The following is a 19045-nucleotide window of genomic DNA, read 5'->3' as shown; positions in this document are numbered from 1 at the left end:
GATCACTTCTGACATCAAATGCAAGTCCTAAACTCGTTTTTTTATATTTTTATCCATAAAAATGAACATTCACATTTTGGGAAATACGTAATTTTATCTTCACATTTCAGTCTTTTTTCCATTTTCTAGTTAACAATACAAGTGGATCTTGTGTATGGTATAACAATTGTTTTTTCTTTTGTTTGAAAAACAATTGTTATACACACAAGACTCATTCTTTTTCCAATGGAGAATGGAGAAAAGTCAAAGAAAGCATCTTCGTCCTGTTTTCTCTCTCTTAGGTTCTCACCATTCAACTCATACAGAGTGTGCCACTCTTTCTGTTCCGTGGAAGACCCACACAAAGAGACGCAGAGGGAGAGAGGAGCTCTCACATCACTTGTGCAATTTTTCATCAAAAAGCCCAGATAAAGAAGTAGAATTGGAAAATACTTCTAAGCTTTGCTTTGCTAGAGAGAATTGCAATGAATAAAGGAGCTTTGGCCCCTAAGCTCAAACTCTCTCTCCCTCCTCCTGATGAAGTTGCTCTCTCCAAATTCCTGTACTTCTCTCTCTCTCTCTCTCTCTCTCTCTTTTCTCTATATGTGCACTTGTGTGTTTTTATGTGAATATTTTTGCATTCTTTTCGTGTTGTGTAGGACACAATCAGGAACATTTAAGGATGGAGATCTGCTGGTGAACAAAGATGGAATTCGGATTATTTCAGATAATCATGTTGAAACTGTATGACTATTTTTCCCTTTTTCAAGATTGCATTATATTTTTCTCCATTATCTTCTCTGATTGAATTGGCTTTGGGTGAATTATCCTCAAGAAAGCATGAATTCTGTATTTGGTTTTGTCAGCTATGAGTTCTCTGAAAAGTTAGCTAGGGCAATGTGGTTTCTATATTTTCAATTTTGGTGTTTATCTGATGCAAAGTTTCCATTTTGATCTCTGGTTGAAGTTAAAACTGTCAAATTGACTTGTTATCTATTGGAGTATTTCATAAATTAATTCTTGCATTTTCAATTCTTTCATTCAGTCTACGGTTATAAAGCCAACTGATAACCAGTTAAGCTTAGCAGACTTTGAATATGTTAAAGTTATTGGAAAGGGAAATGGCGGTGTTGTGCGGCTTGTTCAACATAAGTGGACAGCGCAATTTTTCGCTCTCAAGGTACCTATCTTATATAGCTTCAGCTGGCATTCTACTTATCTTCATTTCGTTTGTTGGTCATTATTTTCTAGTTTCTACTCTGTATAGTATAAGAAGGATATTTGTGGATGAACGTGGCAAAACCACTATACTCGGAGGATCTTGGATGGTATTAACTCTTGTGGGGTTAATACCATTTGAGGTCCTCCGAGTATAATGATTTTGCCACGTTTAGTCCTAAACTTTCAAATTGACCATCTGTGGTCCTTCGACTTTTAAATTTAACCATTCGTGGTCCAAGTTAACCACCCATGGTCCTTCAAGTTCCGAAATTTAACCAGTTGTGGTCCACTTGATAGGACCATGGGTGGTTAAAATTTAATAGTTGAAGGACCATGGGTGGTTCACTTGGACCACTAATGGTTAAATTTGAAAGTCGAAGGACCACAGATGGTCAATTTGAAAGTTTAGGACTAAACGTGGCAAAACCACTATACTCGGAGGATCTTGAATGGTATTAACTCTTGTGCATTGTTATCACCTTACCTGCATAGTATTTCCGATTGGAAGAGATCTAGATGAAGCTTAATAAGTGAGAGAATACGGAGATAAAATTTTGATTTTGAATTTAGCATAGTATAGTATGTAGATGTTCATCTACTTACTAGTTATTTTATCGCTGGTCCTCTTCTTTTGGGCTGGTTTGAGATCGTGCAATCTAATTGGTTAATTTGATAATTTTCCATCCGAAGTACCTTTTATTTTTTGGGTGACAAGGGAAACCTGCAGTTACTACCTGAGGGCTGAGGGTGTGCACGGAAGTACCTTGATTCATGCATATACTGCTTGCTATCAAGAGCTTCGTTTAAGCTTTCTTTTTGCTTTCGTGTGAGGCGAAATTTTGACATGGTTGAACATTCAGGTTATTCAAATGAATATTGAAGAGTCTATTCGCAGGCATATAGCACAGGAACTGAGAATTAACCAATCATCGCAGTGCCCTTATGTGGTAATATGTTACGAAGCGTTTTTTGATAATGGTGCCATCTCCTTAATCTTGGAGTACATGGATGGCGGATCTCTTCAGGATTTCTTGAAAATAGTCAAAAGAATTCCGGAACCATATCTTGCAGCTATCTGCAAGCAGGTAGGAAGTAAACTAACTGTTCATAGCTTTCATCGATACAATAGATAATCTAGCCCGAGTACTAACGTTTTGCCCCATCTCAACCAGGTACTCAAGGGCTTGTGGTATCTCCACCATGAAAAACATATCATTCACAGAGACTTGAAGCCTTCAAATTTGCTGATAAACCATAGAGGTGATGTCAAGATAACCGATTTCGGTGTTAGTGTTGTACTAACAAGCACATCTGGAGCGGCCAATACCTTTGTTGGCACCTACAATTATATGTCTGTGAGTACTGGACGGAGTACTCCCTCTATTCCATTTTACCACCAACTCTTTCTTCTTTGTTTATTTTCTTTAGTATTTTCTTATAATTTTTAAATTTGATTTTTTTTGTATTTAATAATAATACTTTTAATGTATTTTCTAAATACATAAATTTTCACTACTGAAAATTATGGAATTTCCGATCACCTGAAAGTGATCTTAAATCAAGTTGAAAGCCTTGTTCCGACCACTTTTGGTATCCGGAAAAACCTTTCTTGCTATTTCCGACCACTTTTTGCTTTTGACTTGATTTAAGATCACTTTCAGGTGGTTGGAAATTCCATAATTTCCAGTAGTGTTTATATACTAATTCTAAATTTAACATTATGAAAAACTGGATTATAAGTAACTTCAGTCAAACATCGTTAATTGAACTAGACACATAAAATGAAACAGAAGTAGTATGTATTATTTTAAGTTGGTGATGTTTTTGGTGCAGCCGGAGAGGATTGAAGGAGGGAGCCACGGGTATAGAAGTGATATCTGGAGCTTGGGTTTAGTTCTGCTCGAGTGTGCAACAGGTGATTTCCCGTATACCCCACCACGACCAGAGGAAGGATGGGATAATGTTTATGAGCTTATGGAAACCATAGTTGATCAACCCGAGCCTTATGCACCTCCCGATCAATTCTCTCCAGAGTTCTGTTCTTTCATCTCTAAATGGTACTGTGCGTAATAAATTGCACTTTGTCTTTTCCCAAATTGTATCCGAAGTTTGCCACATGGTTTTCTTAATTCTTATACCTCGATATCTTGGTTTTTACTTGTTTCAGCGTGCAGAAGGACCCGAAAAAGAGACTGTCAGCAAATGAGTTAATGGTATTAGTCTTACTTTACCTTTGCTCTCGAAAAGTTGTATTAATCTGAAATCTTATTAACACATAATGGGTATCTATATACAGAGGCACCCGTTCATCAGTATGTACGATCACCTGGATATTGATCTTGCATCTTACTTTACTGCTGTAAGGCCTCCACCTGCAACATTTTGAGTTAAAAACGAACGAACGGTATGTTTTGCCTTTGTGTATTTCCATCTCTATAACCTCTTTTAGAGCTTTGGTAAGTTGTGTAAAACGTTTTGTTCCATTTGCAGGTTCTATTCAACCTTTAGCGCGAATCTCCCTTCATGTTCTCATAACGCAATGCTCTTCTCCTACTCGGGCCTTGTGTGGATCTAACCGCGATCAAGATCACCTGCATTTCTATCTTCAATCAGCGACTCACCTACCTGCCATAGCTCCCCTCAGCAAGCAAATTTATGGTCATTTAATTTCAAGTCTTCAACTGTTTCTTGTTTCTTCCAGCAACAACTCTATCTGCTTAGACATTCTTCTTTTCTGGAAACTATAATCAAATCAATGCAAAAAACACAAAATTAAAACAAAAAATACTACCTAAATGATGGACAACGGAATATATCTATTTCATGGAATGACATTCCGTTTTCAATGAGATACCAGTTGGGTTGGAATATATAGACACTACTTTGAATGCTTTCTTAACCATATTTGCTAAGCATTTCACATTTTGTACTGGTTGCTTTAATTTTCCATACACACAAACAGCTTGCGCCACACTAGATGCTGCCTAGCCTAGTATTCTAATAGGAGAATTTTTCGTAAAAAATCTCAAATTTTACCATAAAAGGACTTATTATCCAAAAAAATACAATCTTATCTCTATTTTAAGAAATGCAATATAATAATAATAATAATAATAATAATAATAATAATAATAATAATAATAATAATAATAATAATAATAATAATAATAATAATACGAGTTAATTCTATTTTTATCATAGATTTATTGGTGATAATTCATTTTTAGTCATTTTTTCTAGAATATCCCTCGTCGGTTCTAGTATTATTGTGACATCACCATTTTTTTTGTCTTTCGTCAATAAAATCGTTTAAATTCCATTAGGTACAAAGTAATTTAGGTCTCCAATTATGATTTTTAAAAAAAATTAAAAATAAAATATAGCAGATCAATCCACTATATATATATGTACCCAAAAAAAAATCCACTATATATATAAAAAAAAAAAATCAAAATGTCCTTGTATTTAAGGACATTTCAATGATTTTGTTTATGAATGACAAAAAATGATTATGCCACAATAATACTAAGATAAAATGAGAATGTTCTGAACAAAGAACTAAAAGTGAACTGTCACCTATAAATTATTTGCCATCCTTCTTAGTCAGCTAGGATAGCATAATTAATAATAGTACAAGAGAAATTTGAGTTTTTCAATCTGAAGTCACAATCTCATCAAGGATAACAATGAGTGAAACAATGAAGGCATAGTCCACATTTGGATTCACAGACACCATGAAATGGTTCCTTCCAAAGAATGTGCCCTTCCTCTTCATCTGCAACCCCAGAATCAATCATTATATTGTAAAAACAAATAATATTACTACATCAATCTCATTTTATCTGTCATACTTACTATTTATTAATCAAATCAATTGTCTCTTCTTTGTTTATTTTCTTCATTATTTTTTATTTATTTTTAAATTTGATTTTTTGTGTTTAATAATACTGGAGTTTCTAAATATATAAATTTTGTATACTAATATCAAACTTAATATTATGAAAAATTGGATTAAGGAAAAAGGGTCAAATAGACCCCTAAACTTTACACAAAAAGTCAATTAGGCACCTAAATTTTTAAAAACTGCAATTAAACCTTCAAACATGTCAAATTGAGGCAATAAAGCCCAAAAATCGGTAAATCAGCAATTATATCATGGACCATGGTCCACAAAGCTTTGTGGATCATGGTCCAAAAACGGCGCCGTTTCTTTAAGTAAAGAAACGAGTGGACCATGGTCCAAAACGACGTCGTTTCTTTAATGAAAGAAACGACTGCCCTTACAGCTTAACGGAGCCCATATTTTTTGTGTGCTAATTACAAAATGAAACTACAGTGTATCTAAACTTAAACTGCCTCAAATATTGTTTTTATATTATCAAATGAAACTGTAATTGAATTGAAATTAAACTGTAGTTGTGTTGAAATGAAACTGCAGTGTATATAAAATGAAACTGCATAACAGTTTCACATTTGAGTGTATATTGTCCATTGAAACTGTAGTTATATCGAAATGATACTGCAGTTGTGTTGTAATGAAACTATAGTGTATATAAAATGAAAATGAATAACAGTTTCACATATTTGAGTGTATAATGTCGAATGAAACTGTAGTTATATCGAAATGAAACTGTAGTTATGTTAAAATGAAACTGCAGTGTATATAAAATGAAACTGAATAACAGTTTCACATATTTGAGTGTATATTGTCCAATGAAACTGAAGTTATAACGAAATGATAATGTAGTTGTGTTGTAATGAAACTATAGTGTATATACAATGAAATTAAACTAAATAACAATGTCACATATTTGAGTGTATAATATCGAATGAAACTATAGTTATATCAAATGAAACTGTAGTTGTGTTGAAATGAAACTGCATTGTATATAAAATGAAACTCAATATGTTATACAAACAGAGTTACTTTTTGCGGTGCGGAACGGGTGCCGTTTCATTTCAATAAAAGAAACGGCACCGTATTGATGCCTGGACCACAATGCGTAAAATTTACCCCGGTAAATAACCTGTTATTACAAGTCATTTCAGTTCAGGCATCACTCCTGCGACCTAATTTCAGTTCAGGCTAAAATCCAGCAACCAGATGCTGGTTGCCTTCTCTAGTAGATGGCGACCGTGCCGGATTTTAGCTTGAACTGAAATTAGGTCGCCGTATTTTCGCCAGAGTGATGCCAGAACTGAAATGATTTGTAATAACAGGTCATTTACCGGTTTTTGGGCTTCATTGCCTCAATTTGACATGTTTGAAGGTTTAATTGCACTTTTTAAAAGTTTAAGTGACTAATTGACTTTGGTGTAAAGTTTAGGGGCCTATTTGACCCTTTTTCTTTAGATTATTAAAAATAACTTCAATCAAGCCTCGTTAACCGAGCTAAACACATAAAATGGGACGGAGGGAGTATTATATTGTACAAAAATAAACTTAATATTATAAAATTGGATTAAAAATAACATTATTAAAACCCCGTTAATCGAACTAGACACATAAAATGGGACATAGGGAGTATTTTATTTTCAACAAAAACCAAAAAGTACGTTGAAGTAAAAAGCTGACCTGAGCAATCAACAAAGAAGATGGTCCATAAATATCACACGTGTTGGCAGAGTTGGATGCCTCCATCTTGAAGTCACAAATCTTTTCCCCTATGTTATTCTGTAAGAACACATCTAAGTTTCTTCTGTTAAATTGGAATGATGAAGAAATTCTAGCACTGAATATAATGTCTGTGTTTGCTTTGCTTTCTCCCCTAAACACTTGCCATCTGCTACGTCTTGAATATGCCTGCAAAAATTCAATTTTTCTGATATTTTTATTTACTAATAAAAATGGCATTCAGTTGCAAGACGACCACAAACGTACTTGGAATCAAGTTCTTACCAATAACGCTAAAAGCTATAACTAGTAGCGAACACCTAACTTTATTTTCTTATAGATCGCCATTGTTCGAGACGCTGAGTGTTGGACTTGGCCCTAAACCCTTTATCGGCCTTCGCCCAACAATCCTCTGTCATGGGTGCTGGCTCTGATACTACTTGTTAGGATCAATCAGCAAGTAGCGAATGCGTAACTTTATTTTCCTTAATTATAGACCATCATCTCATTTTTCGAGATGCTGGGTGCTGGACTTGACCTTAAACCCTTTACCAACCTTCGCCCAACAATCCCTAACCACCGGGTACCATATAGACTTGACTTTTACTGACCTCCGCCCAACACTACTATCCTAAGGCTATGAGAAATTAAAATGGTACCTTTGGACGTAGAGTAACGATTGGGCTTTCGACAGTATCATAGATGACCACCTTGCTACTGAAGAAGGAATTGATCCTTTTGACCTTGAAGAGGAATCTGCCATATTTATCATCTTTGACTTCATATTCATGGCTGCGAAAGAAAAAGTGTTTCTTCTTGATGGAAAGTTGAAAGGGATGAGGGGCACAGAAATCTGAGCTGATCACTGCATTTGGATTGGCAAAGGGCAAGGGCCCTTGAAGCCACGACATGGATGGTTTTATTTTTCTTTTAATTTGTAAAATGGATCTCTGCAAAATCTACTTATATATGATTGATTAAAACAAATTATTGTAAGAATAGGTATGATGTTATGTATATATGTTTTGTGGTTAGTATGGTATTATATTGTTATTAGTCAACGCCTTCCTCGCATATCCAATGGGGATCTTACCGTGCTGATCAAGAATATAATTTTAATTGCTATAAACATATCTTATAATAAGCTGGACTGGCAACGAGGCGTGTGAGGAGAAGAGTTATTGAATAGTACATTCCAATTCCCAGTGTAAAACAAGAGAATTGAAGGTTCAACGTCCTCCTGGCATATCCAATGGGAGAGACGGTCGTGCCTTGTCAACAACAATTTTAACTAAGGGTGTGTTTGGTTCATGAGTTTAACTATTAAGAATGAGAATTAAAGTCATTATTTTTAATTTTTTGAAAGCAAACGAGAACGATATATAGAATCAAAGTCATTATTATTATTATTATTGTTTGTCGATAGGTTTCTAGAGCATATTATGAGATTAGATTACCCCCTTAATTAGAAAACTTACTCTCTAATAAAATAAGGGTTTTATTCATTATTCCCCTCCTAATTCGTATTTTGATTTTTAAGTTTAGATTAATGCTTTTAGATTTTTATTTTTTATTTTTTATTTTTGTTCATATTGATACTTTGGATGTCTTTATATTAGAATAAATTGTCTTGATTTTTTGTTCTTTATTTTTAAAATCTTTATTCCAATTATAAGATTATACATAACCAAACAGCAATACTCGTAATCATTCAAATTCCACCCTATTACCAAATATACAAAATAGTTTCACCAAAACTCATTATTATTACCAAGTATTTGATTCCCATTCCAATTCGCATGTGAAAATCAAACACACCCTAAATTCTTAGCACTGCTCTTAGCAAACACATATGTTATTAGCAATAGTTCATTACCCTTAAATTTTGTACTGTATATATCTCTAATCTCTAAGCTCTAATCCCAATCTAATCCATCTATATCTATATCTATAATCTATAAGTAAAATCTAATAAGAGCTTAGCCAATAATATTAGTGTTTAACTTGAATGAAAATTGTATTAATAATATAAGTTATATAAGTGTTTGTTCTTTATGTTATTTGCGTTGCTCCTTTAATTTGCACCTTTTTATTTTTTTATTTTATTTTTTGCTTTTTTTAATTTTACCCCTCAAAATTTTCATTTTGATCTTTAATTTAACATTAGTCCTTTATTGGAATTGAGAATTTGTTAGTGATAGCATTAAATGTTTTTCTTTGGTTCTTTTTATGTTGTACATTTATACTTTTTTTTTTTTATCAAGTTTTACCTCAATTTTATTTTTCTTTTACTATTTATATACTTTTTTTTTTTTGAAATAACTAGTTATATACTTATATCTTCACTATGTAAAATACAAACACATGCATACATATATGTATATGTAATTTCAATAAATATATTTTAATTTAATAATAATTTTTAGTTAATGAATACACTATTTTAATATAATTTTCTTAATTGAATATTTAACTGCTTTGTATTTTATTTTTTAAAAATTCAAAGTTGACTTTTTTTTTTTTTTTTTTTTTTTGGTAAAAGAGTTATGTTTTTTCATTTGTATCTTATTTAATGTGGAATATATGCACCATTGACTTATTAACAAATCCAAGAAGATCGTGACCATCAAGAAAAGAAATAACCTGGGCTCTCCAAAACAGGTAGTTCTTGTAGATCAACTTAATACTGATGAAATGGTGAGCGGTCGATAAAGAATTAACCACTGACGTAGCGGAAGAGATCCGTCAGTCATTAGAAAGAAAGCTAAAGCTGATACTAGATGAGAGCTAATAGAGTTTTGTATTTAATGGAATAATACAATGTACAGATTATAGGTATATATAAGAAGGCAGTCGCAGAAAGACTGGATAGGGAATCATAATCAAACTCAAATACATAGAGTCCTAATAAAAATGACTAAAAGTGAACGGTCACCTATAAATCTAGGACGAAAAATGAAATTAACTCTAATAATATCAAGTCGATTCCTTGTCATTGTCATCCTTCTTACTCAGCTACGATAACATAATTAATAATAGTAGAAGAGAAATTTGAGTTTTTCAATCTGAATTCACAATCTCATCAAGGATAACAATGAGTGCAACAATGAAGGCATAGTCCACATTTGGTTTCACAGACACCATGAAATGGTTCCTTCCAAAGAATATGCCCTTCCTCTTCATCTGCAACCCCAAAATCAATCAAGGAATTCATTATATTGTAAAAACAAATAATATTACTCTATCTGTCTTATTTTATCTGTCATACTTATTATTCATTATTCAACTAAACTCTTTCTTCTTTACTTATTTTCTTTAGTATTTTTACTTATTTTTAAATTTAACTTTTTGTGTTTAATAGTACTTTTACTATAGTTTCTAAATATATAATTTTTGTATACTAATACCAAACTTAATATTATGAAAAATTGGATTAAAAATAATTTTAGTCAAGCCTCGTTAACTGAATTAGACACATAAAATGGGACGGAGTGAGTATTATATTGTACAAAAACCAAACTTAATATTATGAAAATTTGGATTAAAAATAACTTTAATCAAATCTCGTTAAACGAACTAGATACATAAAATGGGACAGAAATAATATTATATTGTAAAAAACCAAAAAGTAAGTAGAATAAGTAAAAAAGCTAACCTGAGCAATCAACAAAGAAGATGGTCCATAAATATCACACGTGTTGGCAGAGTTGGATGCCTTCATCTTGAAGTCACAAATCTTTTCCCCTATGTTATTCTGTAAGAACACATCTAAGTTTCTGTTAAATTGGAATGATGAAGAAATTCTAGCACTGAATATAATGTCTGTGTTTGCTTTGCTTTCTCCCCTAAACACTTGCCATCTGCTACGTCTTGAATTTACCTGCAAAAATTCAATTTTTTTTTATATTTTTATTTACTAATAAAAGAGACATATTGCAGTTGCAAGACAACCAGTCAACTATGTACGTACTTGTTAGGATCAAGCGCTTACCAGTCATGCTAAATGTTATAGTTAATTAGTAGCGAAGACTCAACTTTATTTCCATACTTATTGGCCGCCATTGTCGAGACGCTGGATGCTGGACTTGGCCCCAAGTCTTTTACTGGCCTCCGCCCAACAATTCCCCAGCCATTGAATGCTGGCTCTATTATTACTTGTTAGGATACCACTTACGCCAAAAGCTTTAGATAGTAGCGGAGACAAAACTTTATTTCTTTATTTATAGATCGTCATCACATTTTTCGAGACAATAAGTGCTGAACTTGGTCTTAAGCCCTTTACTAGTATCCACTCAACAATCCCAAACCACACCAACATCCGCCTAACAATCCAACCAGTTTTCCGGACAACATCGGAATTAATTTTGAATTAATTCTAATTTTGAATTTCAAATTAAAATATAAAATAATGGCTTGTTGTTTCAGATGTTACAAAGCCATGTATTGAATGATATTTAATCCTCAATCCCTATATAAGTAGTGGTAGAGCAGAAGTTTTTGAAACCAATAACAACACAACGAAACTTTGTTTTTCTCTCTCAAAATTCTGCTTCTACTCCTTTCTTGCTATTGTGTTCATCTCGTTGCTCTCGTTCGCCGAGTTCATTCGTTTGGGTGCTCAAACGTTGAATCGTAATACGTTTTATCCTGGAAAACCTAGGCTATAACACTCCTAGCACTTTTGGGAGGTAGCAAATAAGGTTTTAAGGAAAGATTATTTCGCTCGACTCATACTAACCACCTACCCCTTATTCTTTCGTATCTCATCGGTTATCAAGAAATGGGATTATGTTCTTAAATAAGAAATCCTCATTCTATATATATATATATATATATATATATATATATATATATATATATATATAGGGTGGCTTTCATGTAAGAACCCTTTGTTAGGTAGGAACATAAGAACTAATCCAATCCATTTAAACTTGCTTAATCAATGATCTAGATAATTAAACATTTTTATGTGCATCTTAATCATAATTAATTAAAAAGGATATTGGTATAATTTAGTCCAATTACCAATTAAAATCAAATATTATAATTTGATTCTTTCCAAGATTTTAGGATGATAAGATAAGAAAGGAGTCCTATTGATTTGAGAATTTGCATTCGTTTTATTTGTGATAGGGAATGAAGCACGGTCGTCCGCCGTTCATCTGATTTCGATGAGTGACGCAGACTGCAGATCATCCATGACTATTGGCAGAAACATTCTCGGGCACGTTGATGGTATTTATTATGAAGTGATCATTGTGTTCCATTGCGTTGCAGCTAAAACACCTCCAGTAGCATTTGCCTGAGCATCCTCAAGATCAGGAAATACATTATCATTGAAATCAAGTCCCGATTGTTGGTCACTAAACGGATCTGCCAATGAATCTTCAAATACGCAATCCGGTAGTACAGGTGTGCACTTAGGTTTATATGTATGTGCCATAATATGTAAAAATTCTGAGAGTTCAAATCCAAGGAAACCATGATGATGTTATACCTTTCGGTGTGTACTTCTGAGAAAATGGTCGTGCCATAACGTACAAATTACAAACTGAGAGCGGCTGGCAAGACGAAATTGAAGTTGGTGTGCACATGAGTTATACTGTGTGTGTCAAAGTGTGTAGTGGTACTGACAGATCGAAACCTCAGAAACCAGGATGAGGTACTGCACTATGGTGTGCACTTGGGTTGCACGTGTGTGTCATACTGTGCATAATTAGTTTCTGCACGAAAAGGTAAACAAGAATTAAGTTGGTGTGCAGAAGGGTTACACCATGTGTGCCATAATGTGTAGTACTATTGTGACCATTAACTAGCGTGCACTTAGGTTGATCTGTGTGTGCCATTATGTGCAAAAATTGTAATAGAATGAGTCCACGGAAACCAGGATGTTGTTATACACTTCTGTGTGCACTTGCGTAAAAATATTTGTGCCATAACGTAGAGGATGAGTGTGTGCCATACTGCGCATTGTGTGTGCCTAAATGTGCAAAACGACTAATAGAATGTAATCGCGGAAGCCAGATTGATACTACTAATAGAATATATGTAGCTCGTAGGTTGAACTGTGAGTGTCACAATGTGCAAAAATACTACTAGTAGAATGCATCTCTTAGGTTGAGTTGTGTGTGCCATAATGTGCAAAAATACTGATAGATTGAATCCGCGTAAACCAGGATGATGTTAATGATGACGTTGTGCACATGGGTAAAATTGAGTGTGTCATAATGTGTAGAATTATTGTGACAATGAACTTGTGTGCACTTAGGTTGATTTGTGTGAGCCATTTGCAAAAATTCTAATAGATTGAATCCACAAAAACTATGATGATGTTATACACTTCTGTGTGCACTTGCGTTAAAATGACTGTGTCATAACGTAGACGATGAGTGTGTCAGTGTGTGCAAGACTGAATTGTGTGTGCCTAAATGTGCAAAATTACTAATAGAACGTAATTGCGGAAGGCAGATTGATACTACTAATAGAATGTAGCTCTTATATTGATTTGTGTGTGCCATAATGTGCAAAAATACTGATAGATCAAATTTGCATAAGCCATGATGATGCTGTGCACTTGGATAATACTATGTGTGAAATAATATTTGGAAACTTTTTATTTTTTAGAAAAATAAAAAATAATAACATAAAAATGAAGATGGTATTCAAGTGAGTTTTGTTTTTTTTTTTTTTTTTTTTTTTTTGTTTTTAAATGGAATTTATATTTAAAGTATAGAACATTAATAATTTAAAATTAAATTACACTGGAAAAAATACTATATAGAATGTAGTTCTTAGCTTGAACTGTAAGTGCCATAATGTGCAAAAATACTGATAGATCGAATACACGTAAATCAGGATGATGTTAAAGATGACGTTGTGCACTTGGGTAAAACTAAGTGTTCCATAATGTGTAGAATTATTGTGACCATAAACTGGCGTGCACTTAGGTTGATCTGTGTGTGTCATTATGTGCAAAAATTCTAATAGATTGAATTCATGAAAACCAAGATGATGTTAAACAATTCTATGTGCACTTGCGTTAAAATGACTGTTCCATAACGTAGAGGATGAGTGTGTGTCATTCTGCATTGTGTGTGCCAAAATGTCCATGGATTATGTGAATGACCACAAATAGATGGTGCCAAAATGTAGATGGTTTGTTGATGAAGAGTTACAAGTATAAGATCATTTACTTGAAGTAAGCGAATTCTTAATTGCATTGCTTATAGCAATTAGATGCTTAGACTCCCACTGCAGTGCACATCTGAGTAAACATAATGGCCAGAAAAATTTTTTGCGTACGTAATAGTTCCAAATTTTATGCACTTATAAGCATTGTTAAAAAAATATTTACAAAATAAGCAATTGCATATGTGTTATGAGCAAAGTAGAGGGGAATGCCTTTTACAATCCAACATTCATCACAAATAGAAATGAAATAGCAGATATACAGTTGCCAGCATATAATGAATGCACAAAATATGGATACAAAGAAAGGACTCTCCACTTTTTCAAGTTATTGTATTCGCCGTTCCAAGGTCTAAAAAAATCACTCCCCTCAAAAACAAATCCAGTGATTAATATCTCAACTACAAGCCGTTGAATTAAAAAATTCATGTCAAAAGAACTCACCAGAGATATAATCTAAGAGACAAATCTAAAACATGTTTAGCTTAGCTTAGCTTCTCTGTTCACATTCTCCTGCCTCCCTCAGCTCCTTATAAATTCCAACATATCCTTTTTTTTTTCTCTCTACTTAAACAATTTCACTTCACAATTGACACCCAATTCGCTGACAATGGAGAAGAATGAGTAGAGAGAGACTCCCGACTTCATGAATGTTGACTCCTTCTATCAGCTTCCCTTCATCCGCCCTACGCCACTCAAAGCGGAGAAGGCCGGACATTAGGCTCTTCGGCAAAGACTTTGACGGCAGTGGCGGCACGGAGCACGACTCCAAATCCAACGACACCCGCCGCCGTACGAGGAGAGGACAACAACGACGGCGAAAGCAGCCGAAAATTTGAGTGCCACTACTGCTGCTGGAACTTCCCCATTTCCCAGGTCCTCAGCGGCCACCAGAACGCCCACAAGCGCGAACGCCAGCACGACAAATGGGCCAACCTCCAGTCTTCCATGGTCCACGAAAATATAGAAATTGTGAGACGGAGAACTAAAGCAGCAACGAGGGAGAGCAGAAACCAATCACAAATTGGGCGTGAGGAAGCTTTGCGACGACGATATGATAGAGTCGAAGTGTCCAACCTATGACTCTCAACTTGAGATTGCGAATTACGAATATCCAGCGAGAAATACGACACCTTCCACCCACATACACAACCCAAAAAACCTAAAATACCCCTATTTGTCTAAAATATAACTTAATCAATGAAAAAAACACCCATTAAGAATGATTAAATAAAATAAAAGGCTTAGATTAGTTCTTATATTCCTACCTAAAGATGAGTTCCTATATGATTGTTATTCTATATATATATATATATATATATATATATATATATATATATATATATATATATATATATAGGGAAGGGTTCATGTGCGGGTATAGCTTCCTGTGCGGTTAGATTTGAGTCGTTAATCAAATCTAGATCAACGGCCAAATCAATGAAAATTAAAAAAAAAAAAAAAAAAAAAAAAAAAAAACGCGTGTCTGGAAGAAAGCCATGCACCTTTAAGTATTAGATCTTAAGCACAAACTCACGCACACTAAGTACAAAACCCACGCACATTAAGCACAATCTCACGCACATTAAGCACAAAACCCACGCATTTAAGTATTAACTCACAAACCTTAAGTTTCAACAACTACTGACATTAAGCACAAACTCACGCACACTAAGTACAAAACCCACGCACATTAAGCACAATCTCAGACACATTAAACACAAAACCCATGCACTTAAGTATTAACTCACAGACTTTAAGTTTCAACAATTACTGACATTAATCACTAACCTCACACACATTAAGCACAAACCCTATGCAAATTAAACACAAACTCCACTCACATTAAGAACAAATCTCACGCACCTTAAACACAAAAGTCCACACTTTAAGTTTTACCAGCTACTCACATTAAGCACAACCCCACGCACATTAAGAACAAAACTCACGCACCTTATGCACAAGACTCACGCATCTTATATACAAAACTCACGCACATTAATCACAGAACCGCTCACATTAATTTTGACCTAATTTCAAAAATTACAAAATTTCCACCGCGTATTTTTTTAAAAAAATTTTGGTAATCCTAGACATTGATTTAAGCGAGATGAATGACCAAATTAAACCGCACAACCGCACCTGAGCACTCTAACCGCACCAGAACCTCATTCTATATATATATATATATAAATATATATATATAAGGGATCAGGTGCATTTGTGGCTTCCCGTGTGGTTGTGCTGTTGATTAATGTGCGTGAGTTTTATACTTAATGTGCGTGAGTCTTGTGCTTAATGTGCTTGAGATTTGTACTTAATGTGCGTGAGTGTGTAATGTTAATGTGCGTGAGTTTTGTACTTAATGTGCCTGAGTATTGTGTTTAATGTGCGAGAAGTTTGTGCTTAATGTGCGTGACTTTTAACACAATCGCACAGGAAGCTATAAACAAAATACATTCAGACCACAAACTCACACACATTAAACACAAAAGTCAGACGAAGACGAAGACGTATATGATGAAGAACAGAGAGAGGGGAAGAGAGGATTAAGGGAATAGGAAGAGAAGACGAAGACGTATGGATTAAGGGAAAAGAGAGGAAGAGAGGATTAAGGGAAAAGAGAGGAAGAGAAGACGAAGACGAAGACGAAGACGTATATGTACAGGAGCAACAGGAGCACATTAACATTACACACTCACGCACATTAAGTACAAATCTCAGGCACATTAAACACAAGACTCAGGCACATTAAGTACAAAACTCACGCACATTAACATTACACACTCATGCACATTAAGTACAAAGCTCAGGCACATTAAGCACAAGACTCACGCACATTAAGTACAAAACTCACGCACATTAATCAACCGCACAACCGCAAGGGAAGCACCCAACCGCATTGGAACCTTTCTCTCTCTCTCTCTCTCTCTCTCTCTCTATATATATATATATATATATATATATATATATATATATATATATATATATATATATATATATATATATATATTTATATATTTATATATATTTATATATATTTAAGTTCCAGTGCGGGTAAATGTTTTCCATGCGGTTGTGCGGTTTTAAGGTGCGTGAGTTTTGTACTTAAAGGTGCGTGAGTCTTGTGCTTAAGGTACGTGAGTTTTGTACTTAAAGGTGTGTGAGTCTTGTGCTTAAGGTGCGTGAGTTTTGTGCTTAAGGTGCGTGGGTTTGTGCTTAATGTGAGTTGTTGTTGAAACTTAAGGTGTGTGAGTTTTGTGCTTAAGGTGCGTGGGTTTTGTGTGCTTAAGGTGCGTGAGTTTTGTGCTTAAGGTGCGTGAGTTTGTGCTTAATGTGAGTAGTTGTTGAAACTTAGGTGCGTGTGTTTTGTGCTTAAGGTGCGTGAATTTTATGCTTAAGGTGGGTGGGTTTGTGTTCTTAAGGTGTTTTGTTTGTGTACTTAATGTGCGTGTGTTTTATACTTAAAGTGCGTCAATTTAATGCTTAATGTGCGTCCACACGCACAACTGCACGGAAAGCCCTCCCGCACTTATATATATATAGAGTAAGGTTCGAGTGCGGCGATGTCCTTAGGTGCGGCGGTGCGGCGTCGCTAATAGTTCAACAAATATGCACCATCAACGTTAGAAAAATACACCACAAAAACAAATACAAATTAGGTACGCATCACAAAAAACACACCATTAGGTGTGAGTAAAAACACCATACAGTGTTCGGAAACACAACATTGGGGTGTTGTGAGTTATATGATGTATTTTTTTTTGATATGTTGTGTATTTTTTGGTGTTCTTTTGCTTCATTGTGGTGTGTTTCTCTTACATTGTTGGTGCATGTTGTTAACACTGTTGGTGTATTCTGAAATTCCGTCGCACCACTGCACCTAAAGATATCGCCGCATTTGAACTTTTTCATATATATATATATATATATATATATATATATATATATATATATATATATATATATATATATATATATATATGAGATCGTATGAGAACACCTGCTTAGGTGAGAACGTGAGAACAAATCGTGTGCATCCATCTCATATTTTTAATGGTCTAGATTAGATTAAGTGTGTGCGAACGCGCATTAAATGTGTGCAAACGCGATTAAGTATGTTTACACACATTTAATTCGCGTTCGCACATACTTAATCTAATCTATACCATTAAAAAATATTAGATGATGCACATGATGTGTTCTCATGTTCTCCCCTAAGTACATGTTCTCACTGGAACCCTACCCTATATATATATATATATATATATATATATATATATATATATATTCGTATGTGCATATATATAAATATTATTTTTGCCATTAAACGACTTGTTCATTTTCCTAGAACAATCCCTAATCACACCAGCATCTGCCTAACAATTCCTAACCATATGGTATTAGACTTGGCTTTTACCGGCCTACGCCCAATAGTACTATCGTAAGGTTATGAGAAATTAAAATGGTACCTTTGGGCGTAGAGTAACGATTGGGTTTCCGACAGCATCATAGATGACCACCTTGCTACTGAAGAAGGAATTGATCCTTTTGACCTTGAAGAGGAATCTGCCATATTTATCATCTTTGACTTCATATTCACGGCTGCTAAGGAAATAGTGTTTCTTCTTCATGGAAAGTTGAAAGGGCTGAGGGGCACAGTAATTGGGGCTGATCACTGCATTTGGATTGCCAAAGGGCATTTGAAGCGACGACATGGTTTTATTTTTCTCTTGTAAAATCGATCTCTGCAAAATCTACTGTACTGATGACTGATTAAAATAAATTATTGTAAGAATATGTGATGTTTTCTATATATGTTTGTGGTTAGTATGGTATTATATTGTTATTAGTCAACGCCTTCCTCGCATATCCAATGGGGATTTTGCCGTGCTGATCAAGAATATAATTTTAATTGCTATAAACATATCTATCTATCTACTATCTACTATTATATTATATTATATATATATATATATATATATATATATATATATATATATATATATATATATATATATATATATACTAATAAGAGCCCAA

General features: G+C 34.1%; 2 protein-coding genes across 6 annotated transcripts; one reads left to right on the top strand and one right to left on the bottom strand.

Annotated features, from left to right (window-relative positions):
- The first annotated feature begins 206 nt into the window (after window positions 1–206).
- On the top strand, window positions 207–4070 carry LOC109157885 (mitogen-activated protein kinase kinase 2-like). 4 transcript variants are annotated; one of them, XR_002050298.1, is made up of 10 exons: window positions 207–541; window positions 639–723; window positions 1025–1159; window positions 2061–2285; window positions 2373–2555; window positions 3034–3257; window positions 3368–3413; window positions 3497–3604; window positions 3691–3730; window positions 3830–4070. XR_002050298.1 is itself a non-coding variant. In XM_019305739.1 (9 exons), the coding sequence occupies exons 1-8, from the start codon at window positions 465–467 to the stop codon at window positions 3584–3586; spliced, it is 1065 nt and encodes a 354-aa protein (XP_019161284.1). In that variant the 5' UTR covers window positions 207–464; the 3' UTR covers window positions 3587–3604; window positions 3691–4070. The 4 variants fall into 4 exon arrangements, 3 of the variants coding, with proteins under 3 accessions (XP_019161284.1, XP_019161286.1, XP_019161285.1); XM_019305739.1 differs by having other exon boundaries at window positions 3691–4070; XM_019305741.1 differs by lacking the exon at window positions 3830–4070 and having other exon boundaries at window positions 3497–3600; window positions 3691–3823.
- A 760-nt stretch (window positions 4071–4830) lies between these two features.
- On the bottom strand, window positions 4831–18826 carry LOC109157886 (protein LURP-one-related 15-like). Of its 2 annotated transcripts, none has more exons than XM_019305743.1 (3): window positions 18475–18826; window positions 6776–7003; window positions 4831–4975 (listed from the first exon to the last, which is right to left on the bottom strand). In XM_019305743.1, the coding sequence occupies exons 1-3, from the start codon at window positions 18718–18720 to the stop codon at window positions 4853–4855; spliced, it is 597 nt and encodes a 198-aa protein (XP_019161288.1). In that variant the 5' UTR covers window positions 18721–18826; the 3' UTR covers window positions 4831–4852. The 2 variants fall into 2 exon arrangements, with proteins under 2 accessions (XP_019161288.1, XP_019161289.1); XM_019305744.1 differs by lacking the exons at window positions 4831–4975; window positions 6776–7003 and adding exons at window positions 9738–9997; window positions 10470–10694.
- Window positions 18827–19045: the final 219 nt, after the last annotated feature.

The sequence above is a fragment of the Ipomoea nil genome, unplaced genomic scaffold, assembly GCF_001879475.1.
Source record: "Ipomoea nil cultivar Tokyo-kokei standard unplaced genomic scaffold, Asagao_1.1 scaffold2792, whole genome shotgun sequence".
In the NCBI taxonomy this organism is placed as follows: domain Eukaryota; kingdom Viridiplantae; phylum Streptophyta; class Magnoliopsida; order Solanales; family Convolvulaceae; genus Ipomoea; species Ipomoea nil.
Note: the sequence above shows the minus strand (reverse complement) of the source record. Positions and strands in the feature narration are given on the sequence as shown.

What these genes read in the sequence shown, in the direction of transcription:
- LOC109157886 (XM_019305743.1), bottom strand. Translation starts at nt 18,720, where the DNA reads ATGTCGTCGCTTCAAATGCCCTTTGGCAATCCAAATGCAGTGATCAGC. An exon ending in TCGTTACTCTACGCCCAAAG is followed by an intron (nt 7,004 to 18,474) that starts GTACCATTTTAA and finishes GAATTTTTGCAG; the next exon opens with GCATATTCAAGACGTAGCAG. An exon ending in CTTCTTTGTTGATTGCTCAG is followed by an intron (nt 4,976 to 6,775) that starts GTCAGCTTTTTA and finishes CTGGGGTTGCAG; the next exon opens with ATGAAGAGGAAGGGCACATT.
- LOC109157885 (XM_019305739.1), top strand. Translation starts at nt 465, where the DNA reads ATGAATAAAGGAGCTTTGGCCCCTAAGCTCAAACTCTCTCTCCCTCCT. An exon ending in CAGATAATCATGTTGAAACT is followed by an intron (nt 724 to 1,024) that starts GTATGACTATTT and finishes TCTTTCATTCAG; the next exon opens with TCTACGGTTATAAAGCCAAC. An exon ending in TTGCAGCTATCTGCAAGCAG is followed by an intron (nt 2,286 to 2,372) that starts GTAGGAAGTAAA and finishes CATCTCAACCAG; the next exon opens with GTACTCAAGGGCTTGTGGTA.